At 39.4% G+C, this 10,000-nt stretch overlaps 1 protein-coding gene across 25 annotated transcripts in view; it reads right to left on the bottom strand.

The window, feature by feature from the left end:
* Positions 1–10,000, bottom strand: part of LOC143724081 (R3H domain-containing protein 1-like) — a 65,697-nt gene that overhangs the window by 1,848 nt on the left and 53,849 nt on the right. For all 25 annotated transcript variants that reach the window (XM_077217178.1, XM_077217177.1, XM_077217152.1 and 22 more), the window contains 3 exons: positions 3,254–3,387; positions 655–799; positions 479–573 (listed from right to left, as the gene is read on the bottom strand). In XM_077217178.1, the coding sequence (XP_077073293.1) occupies positions 479–573; positions 655–799; positions 3,254–3,387 (374 nt within the window). The remainder of the gene's footprint in view (positions 1–478; positions 574–654; positions 800–3,253; positions 3,388–10,000) is intronic.

The raw sequence follows: 10,000 nt of genomic DNA, 5'->3' as shown, positions 1-10,000 counted from the left end.
ATATGTGACCCCGGACCACAAAAACAGTCACATGGGTAAATTTTTTTAAATTGAGATTTATACATCACATGAAAGCTGATTAAATAAGCTTTAATTGATGTATGGTTTGATAGGACAGGACAATATTTGGTCGAGATACAACTATTGAATATCAGGAATCTGAGGGGTTCAAAAAAAAAAAAAAATCGAAACATTGAGAATATCCCCTTTAAAGTTGTGCATTTATGTTCACGATTGTGCTGCATTCACTCCCAAAAATAAAAGTTTTAAAAATATACGGTAGGAAATATACAAAATATCTTCATGGAACATAATCTTTACTTAATATCCTAATGATTTTTGGCATAAAAGAAAAATCGATAATTTTGACCCATGCAATGTATTGTTGGCTATTCCCACAAATATACCCGTGTGACTTATGACTGGTTTTGTGATTCAGGGTCACATATGTGATCTGAAACGTGATTGGTGGCCTGACCTGACTGGACATCATGGGGGGGGCATGAAGTAACGGAGGGCGAATCTGAGGGCCGTACTGGAGCGTGTGTCCCAGAAGAGGATAGCGAACGTCACCTGACACAAATACACACACCTGATGAACCTCACAACGACTTCAACGCTTTAATAAACACCAGACAGGACGAGAGGACTCACCTTGACCTGAAACGAAGGGTCTGGAGAAGTGAGGCATGATGGGAAGGGTGTTGAGGCCTGGGCGGATGTTCTTTACATTAGTGAGGTGTGTTGGTGTGGGCGACTGGGCCGGCGAGGTGGACGGGCTGTAGATCTGAGGACTGTTCTGCACACAAACGTTAAACATCGACATGAAGTTGCAATCATGATATCCACAAAGATGTGAACATATTTTACAGGCTCCCACTAAAAATTACACATTTTATTAACAGTGCTGCCGGATTTTATTTCTCAAAAATATGTATTTTGCCATTAAGAGTGTCGTCACATAAACAAACAAATGATTTCGGAGACTAAAGTTCATTGCACACCGAGTCCAAAATTCGCGTCAGAAATGTATGCATGCTAAAAAATAAATATGACCAATCATATTTTACACACTGCCTCTAAAAATTTCATCCGTCATAAAGACTGTTCTGCAAACAAACGATTAAAGACCGACATGAAGCTGCATTCATGATATGAAGGAATCATGTGTGACATCAACGAAGATGTGAACAGATTTTACAGGCTCCAGTTAAAAAAAACAACATTTTATTAACAGTGCTGCCGGATTTTATTTCTGAAAAAGGTGCATTAAAATTATATTGTTATTGTCAAATCAGCACATGGATCCCTAAAGGTGGACTAAAGGTCCTTGCACATCAAGCCCGAAAATCATGTCCAAAATTCACACGTTAAAAAATAAATACGACCAATCACGTTTACACACTCCCTCCGAAAATTTCATCGTCATAAAAAACAGGATCGGGTAAAATTTTCTGGGTTTTTCGCATCCATAGCAAGCATTTTGAGAGGTGTTTTGACAATTCAGAGCCACCGTTCAAGCGAACGTCAAAATTAACTGTTCAGGATCAATTGATTCATGGAAATTGGTGGTCTTGTTTTTAATATAAGCATCAAACTGAGCCTCTGAGATCCTGAAGTAAACTTTGAATCGCTCGGGATGATCCCGCAGCTCCCCGTCCTTGATTCCTCTTTCTTTTTCTCTTTTTAAGAAGAGAGAGGGACAACAAAATCATCCTAAAGACTCCATTTTGTATTGTTTTGCGAACTTTTTTCCCAACGGATTAATTAATACGCATCGGACTCAGTGTGCAAGGCTTATGTGCGTGACGAATTTTTGTGTGACGAATACGAAAAAACGCACATGAAAAATTCGGACTCCGTGTGCAAGGATCTTAAGGATGCAAAACACTCACATACTGAGTTCAAATCATGTCGGAAAGTTCATATTTACAGGTTGAATGCACATGAACACAAATTCATAAGAAATTCCGAGTTGTTTAATGCTACTGATGCGCCTTCTGTATTGATGACAAATTTGTTGAAATGCATTACATAATTTGTGTAAAAGTGGTGGTAAAATGTCCTTTTCACAAGATGTAAAATAAATCTCTGATGTCCCCAGAGTGTGTGTGTGAAGTTTTAGCACAAAATACCCCACAGATATTTTTATATAGCATGTTAAAGTTGTCACTTTTTGAGGGTTAGAAAACGCACAGTTTTGTGCCTGGCCCTTTAAATGCAAATGAGCTGCTATAGAGGGCGGGGTTTCAAGAGCTTGTGTGTGTTAGCAGAGCGATTACCTCACACAGACACACTAAAATGACAGAAACTGTTCTGCCTTTAATGTTAAAACAGAGTCAGACTCAAGAAGTGACAACATGTAGAATGCAACAGGACGTCTCTGAATGGTGAGTTGATGAATTATGTTTCTGATATGCAGTTAACTATCTTCAATTAGCATATTCTGTCATGTTAATCTGTAAATCGCTCGTTTAGGAACTGTTGTGAGATGCACACAGAGTGACTTTTTATTGGATGTGAAAAGAAGGATGCTAAAGTTTGAGCTGACTCACAAATGTACTCTTATACAATAACTTCCTCTTCTCAACATGGACTGCGTGTCCCGGGGGCGGGGTTTATGTAAATTTTAGGGTTGCTGATGTCACTAACCCGGGAGGAACGTCGTGTAGTCCCAACCAGCCGTTTGTTGTAGTCCTTTTCTTTAAAAGCAAATATCTCCCTTTGCTTTGAACTTTGAGCATTGTAACTTTGCAGATGTTGTTTATGCTCAAACAGCAACATTACACACTAGCTAAAGTTAGAAAAGTGAAATCGTGTTTTACCACCCCTATAAATTTACAATAAATCATGCACAAAATATGAGTGTTGTACAATTATAAAAGAATATAGAGATGAAATTGAATTTACAGCACCTACATAAATTGAATAAAAAAAATAAAAAAAACCTGAAGCGCATACTTTATCATTTTGAAGTACAGCTAAAAAATCTTGATTTTTATTTAATAGAAAAGGCTATAATGCTCCAACCAAAGCGATTTGAACACATCCGACATGGTAATTACGACTTTCCAACAACTTCCCAGAAGGACTTGAAGGCACCCGTGATTACAGTAACTTCATCATGATGTGAACGCACCATTATGTACGTGAAATACACAAAATAAAGCAATAAATAAAACACTTCCTGCTGTTGAATTGTTTTAAACTGTAAATGTCATGAGTGTATTTCTGACGTGGAGTGTTTTCTTACTCGTGACGTGTCCAGACAGCAGATCTCACTGGGCTTGTGCTCGTAGTATTTGTTGTGTTTCCACTGCGGGGGGGAATGAGACGCAGGTAACGCCAGGTGCATCATCACCATACCACCTGACGGGGGCGGAGCACCTGTACACACACACACACACACACACACACACACACACACACACACACACACACACACACACACACACACACACACACACACACACGTTGGGTTTTCATGTTTTATGTGGACTTTCCATAGACATGTTTTTTATACTGTACAAACTGTATATTCTCATACCATATATTATGTATATTATATATACTGTATATTCTCATTCTAACCATCACACAAAACTTTCTGCATTTTAACATTTTCAAAAAACTTTATGAGCCGTTTTCCTCATGGGGACCAAATGATGGGATTTTAGATATTGGTCTCTCTCTCAAACACACTCTCACACAAATTAACACTCTCTCACAAACACACCCACTTACACTCATACTCTCTCTCAAACACACACACACACACACACACACACATTAACACTCATACTCTCTCTCTCTCAAAAACACACTTTTACTCATACCACCTCTCTCAAACACACACTTACACTCATACTCCCTCTCTCAAACACACACTTACACTCATACTCTCTCTCTCAAACACACACTTACACTCATACTCTCTCAAACACACACTTACACTCATACTCTCTCTCTCTCTCTCAAACACACACTTACACTCACACTCATACTCTCTCTCTCTCAAACACACACTTACACTCATACTCTCTCTCTCTCTCTCAAACACACACTTACACTCACACTCATACTCTCTCTCTCTCTCAAACACACACTTACACTCATACTCATACTCTCTCTCTCTCTCAAACACACACTTACACTCATACTCTCTCTCTCAAACACACACACTTACACTCATACTCTCTCTCTCAAACACACACTTACACTCATACTCTCTCTCTCAAACACACACTTACACTCATACTCCCTCTCTCAAACACACACTTACACTCATACTCTCTCTCTCAAACACACACTTACACTCATACTCTCTCTCTCAAACACACACTTACACTCATACTCTCTCTCTCTCTCAAACACACACTTACACTCACACTCATACTCTCTCTCTCTCTCAAACACACACTTACACTCACACTCATACTCTCTCTCTCTCTCAAACACACACTTACACTCACACTCATACTCTCTCTCTCTCTCAAACACACACTTACACTCACACTCATACTCTCTCTCTCTCTCAAACACACACTTACACTCATACTCTCTCTCTCAAACACACACACTTACACTCATACTCTCTCTCTCAAACACACACTTACACTCATACTCTCTCTCAAACACACACTTACACTCATACTCTCTCTCTCTCTCTCAAACACACACTTACACTCATACTCTCTCTCTCAAACACACACTTACACTCATACTCTCTCTCTCTCTCTCAAACACACACTTACACTCATACTCTCTCTCTCTCAAACACACACTTACACTCATACTCTCTCTCTCAAACACACACTTACACTCATACTCTCTCTCTCAAACACACACTTACACTCATACTCCCTCTCTCAAACACACACTTACACTCATACTCTCTCTCTCAAACACACACTTACACTCATACTCTCTCTCTCTCTCAAACACACACTTACACTCACACTCATACTCTCTCTCTCTCTCAAACACACACTTACACTCACACTCATACTCTCTCTCTCTCTCAAACACACACTTACACTCATACTCTCTCTCTCAAACACACACACTTACACTCATACTCTCTCTCTCAAACACACACTTACACTCATACTCTCTCTCAAACACACACTTACACTCATACTCTCTCTCTCTCTCTCAAACACACACTTACACTCATACTCTCTCTCTCTCTCAAACACACACTTACACTCATACTCTCTCTCTCTCTCAAACACACACTTACACTCATACTCTCTCTCTCTCTCAAACACACACTTACACTCATACTCTCTCTCTCTCTCAAACACACACTTACACTCATACTCTCTCTCTCAAACACACACTTACACTCATACTCTCTCTCTCAAACACACACTTACACTCACACTCATACTCTCTCTCTCTCTCAAACACACACTTACACTCATACTCTCTCTCTCTCTCTCAAACACACACTTACACTCACACTCATACTCTCTCTCTCTCTCAAACACACACTTACACTCATACTCTCTCTCTCAAACACACACACTTACACTCATACTCTCTCTCTCAAACACACACTTACACTCATACTCTCTCTCAAACACACACTTACACTCATACTCTCTCTCTCTCTCTCAAACACACACTTACACTCATACTCTCTCTCTCTCTCAAACACACACTTACACTCATACTCTCTCTCTCTCTCAAACACACACTTACACTCATACTCTCTCTCTCTCTCAAACACACACTTACACTCATACTCTCTCTCTCTCAAACACACACTTACACTCATACTCTCTCTCTCTCAAACACACTTACACTCATACTCTCTCTCTCTCAAACACACACTTACACTCATACTCTCTCTCTCTCAAACACACACTTACACTCATACTCTCTCTCTCTCTCAAACACACACTTACACTCATACTCCCTCTCTCAAACACACACTTACACTCATACTCTCTCTCTCTCTCAAACACACACTTACACTCATACTCTCTCTCTCAAACACACACTTACACTCATACTCCCTCTCTCAAACACACACTTACACTCATACTCTCTCTCTCAAACACACACTTACACTCATACTCTCTCTCTCAAACACACACTTACACTCATACTCTCTCTCTCAAACACACACTTACACTCATACTCTCTCTCTCTCAAACACACACTTACACTCATACTCTCTCTCTCAAACACACTTACACTCATACTCCCTCTCTCAAACACACACTTACACTCATACTCTCTCTCTCAAACACACTTACACTCATCAGTGTTTCCCCTAGGATTCTTTATTAGGGGGGGGGGGGGGGGGGGGGGGGGTGTACTGCTAGTGTTGCGGAGCGGGCGTGTTACGGATACGTGGTGTAATTTTTTTGCAATCAAAAAGCATGTCTAATTAATTGAAATCATGTATTATGAATCATTAAACAATACTTTTTTTTAAAATATATGAAAAAAAATGTCACACTAATTAATTCTGCGCTAATTCACACTAACACTAATTCTGTGTTGTGTTTTTTCTGGTAATAAAATGAAGACATAAAACAAAAATTGTATCATTTATCATCAATTTTAATCATGTGAAATTAAATAAACTTTTTGTCAAATAACTTGCTGCACAATGAGCTTTACTGTTAAAATTAAAACATGGATTATTCCTTAAAAATTTCAGCTTTGATGATAATTTATTTGGATTAGTGTTAGTGTATTATTACATTGGGACATATCTAAATTCTAATGTACAACAGTAATATATTTCTGTCAAGTTAAACCGAACTTTTATTTTGACGGGTTGCCGTGAAGACCTTTTGAGTTTCTGTGTGTTTATGTCATGATGATAGTTGTTCTCAAATGAAGCGGTTAAATGATCACGAAGTAGGGTTGGGAACATACTGTCTATGGTTGGGAATCGTAAGAAATTTTTCGGTTCCGATTCCGGTTCCGCCAAACGATTCCGGTTCCGGTTCCCATTCAATAAAAATTATTAAAACTAATACAAATAGTAGTACGGGGAAAATACACAATCCTTTTTGTGTTTTATTTCTGATAGGCCCTACTTGTCAAATGAGTTTAACAGACTGGCAATGTCAACAAATGCAACATATTATTTAGCAATATTTTTTTCTGAAGGAAAATAAAAAATGTTGCATTCTCAAGGATAATTTGGGACCTCTCCTATATCTTATTGTATATCCAGCAGTGGAATACCCTCTCAGAAGGGGTAGAATATGCTTGAACACACATGTAAGATCCAGACAGGTGAAACATAATATTTTTTAAATCGGTTTGAATGATTGATTTCTGTGAAACTTCACTTGTTTCCTTACTGGATTAAAGTGCTCTAGCAGTTAATAAACAGAAATGCATGCGTCTTGCGGAAGAACATTGTAGCCGGAGCTACTTCTCTATGTTTATGTCAATGACGCGAGTGAGTCACGCAGGCACTGGGCTACTCCGCAGCAGTGCCGAACCGACCAGTGTAAAGTAGTCTGAGTCTAAACGCTTATTACAGCCTTACCGTAGTGATTCAGGATAAGACAAAAACACGTTTTGAAAAAAGGCATTCATGATGTAATCGCTCATTATATACATTTTGTAAATTCTGAAGCGAATTTTCGTTATTTGAAGCGACTTTCAAAAGGTGATTAACTGTTTTAACATCAGTGTTTATTCTCGAACTATAAACTTTTATCTCAGTACTTCTGTGATCATTTGAATATTTTTAACACAGAAATATCGATACTGTGTTGTTGAAAAGACAGAAAGTAAAGCTAACGTTAGATGTTTCATGTCAGCGACAGCGCAAACAGATTTGAATGTCCCGGTGTGAAGTTTTTGTCATTTAGGAATAAGATCGCGTGGGTGTTTGAATCGAGATCGTTTAAAGATTAATGGTGCAGCTCTACTGTCTTATTCTCTCTCTCTGCGTTGATATCTGACGCAATTTTTTTCAACTTGTTATACGAATAGCGCGAGGGACAGTGCATTCATTACAATTTTAATATTTATGTGGTGAGACGTCGCTATTAAAGGATAAGCTCCCAGCACTTCGTCCACACATCGCATCAGAACCAAAAACACTACCGGTTCTGCATAAGAACCGGTTCTCGGTTCCCAACCCTATTACGAAGTGACTTTCAGAGTGGATCTAGAGCCTGGAGAGGAAGTTCATGCGTTTGTGTCTTCATATAGGCCAAAAAATAGCGCAAGCGTCACACGTGCTTCAGTGTGTGTGTGTGTGTGTGTGTGTGGTAAATGAAACTGCGCGTCGGCGGCACCATTCATTCACACAGAACATGCAGGATTCGTATTTAAATAGTCTTTGTGTTTTAATATTCACACACACTAGTCTACATCGCGATTTGATTTCAAGTGTACTGAACTGCTTTCTATTTTTTTCCTCAAATTTACAAATTCCGTGAAATTCCGCGTTATACACTAAATTCCTTTTTTATGACTGGATTTCGTCAGCATTTTAGGGGGGGCGGGGGGTCGTTTTGGGGGGGCGGGGCGCCCCCCCAAAACAATGGTAGGGGAAACACTGCTCATACTCCCTCTCTCAAACACACACTTACACTCATACTCTCTCTCTCAAACACACTTACACTCATACTCTCTCTCTCAAACACACACTTACACTCATACTCCCTCTCTCAAACACACACTTACACTCATACTCTCTCTCTCAAACACACACTTACACTCATACTCCCTCTCTCAAACACACACTTACACTCATACTCTCTCTCTCAAACACACACTTACACTCATACTCCCTCTCTCAAACACACACACTTACACTCATACTCCCTCTCTCAAACACACACTTACACTCATACTCCCTCTCTCAAACACACACTTACACTCATACTCTCTCTCTCAAACACACACTTACACTCATACTCCCTCTCTCAAACACACACTTACACTCATACTCCCTCTCTCAAACACACACTTACACTCATACTCTCTCTCTCAAACACACACTTACACTCATACTCTCTCTCTCTCTCAAACACACACTTACACTCATACTCTCTCTCTCAAACACACACTTACACTCATACTCCCTCTCTCAAACACACACTTACACTCATACTCTCTCTCTCTCAAACACACACTTACACTCATACTCCCTCTCTCAAACACACACTTACACTCATACTCTCTCTCTCTCTCAAACACACACTTACACTCATACTCTCTCTCTCAAACACACACTTACACTCATACTCTCTCTCTCTCTCAAACACACACTTACACTCATACTCTCTCTCTCAAACACACACACTTACACTCATACTCTCTCTCTCAAACACACACACTTACACTCATACTCTCTCTCACACACACACACACACACACACACACACACACCCACACACACACACACACACACTCTCACACACTCTCTCTCCCCCTCTCACAAACACACACACACACACACACACACACACAAATTCACACACACTCTCTCACACAAACACACACTCACACACAAACTCTCACACACACTCTCTCTCTCTCTCTAAATTACAGATTGTCTCCAGCAACATTTACTCACCATGAAATCAAAATTGTCAATTTTTATTTTTTTATAGAATATTGCAGTATTTATTACAAATTATATATTCATGCACGTTTTTTTAAATTCATGTGTCCCATAATGAAGAGGGCGGGGCTACAACCTGTCACTCACATGAGATCCACCAATAGCAAACCACAACCATCCAATCAATTCCCCACAGACACAATTAAGCCTGAAGTGTAAATATAACGTTCAATTTCTCTTTTAACAAGCAAGCTCATTCACAACAGGACATTGGATGCCTGATGTAACGTCTCAGGTGATATATTATATATGCAAATTTAATTTCTCAAAGAAACTTCTGATTAAGGGGTTCCAACAGTGACACGATGAGTCAAAATACTGCATCGGAAAATGAATGGACATCCAGACGTCTCATTGTGTTGACACTGAGCCATTCAACACAGA

This window comes from Siphateles boraxobius, unplaced genomic scaffold (genome assembly GCF_051911475.1).
Source record: "Siphateles boraxobius isolate OS27281-9 unplaced genomic scaffold, OSU_SipBor_1 7, whole genome shotgun sequence".
NCBI lineage: Eukaryota > Metazoa > Chordata > Actinopteri > Cypriniformes > Leuciscidae > Siphateles > Siphateles boraxobius.
The sequence above is the reverse complement of the archived record's forward strand: the minus strand, read 5'-3'. Positions and strand labels throughout refer to the sequence as shown.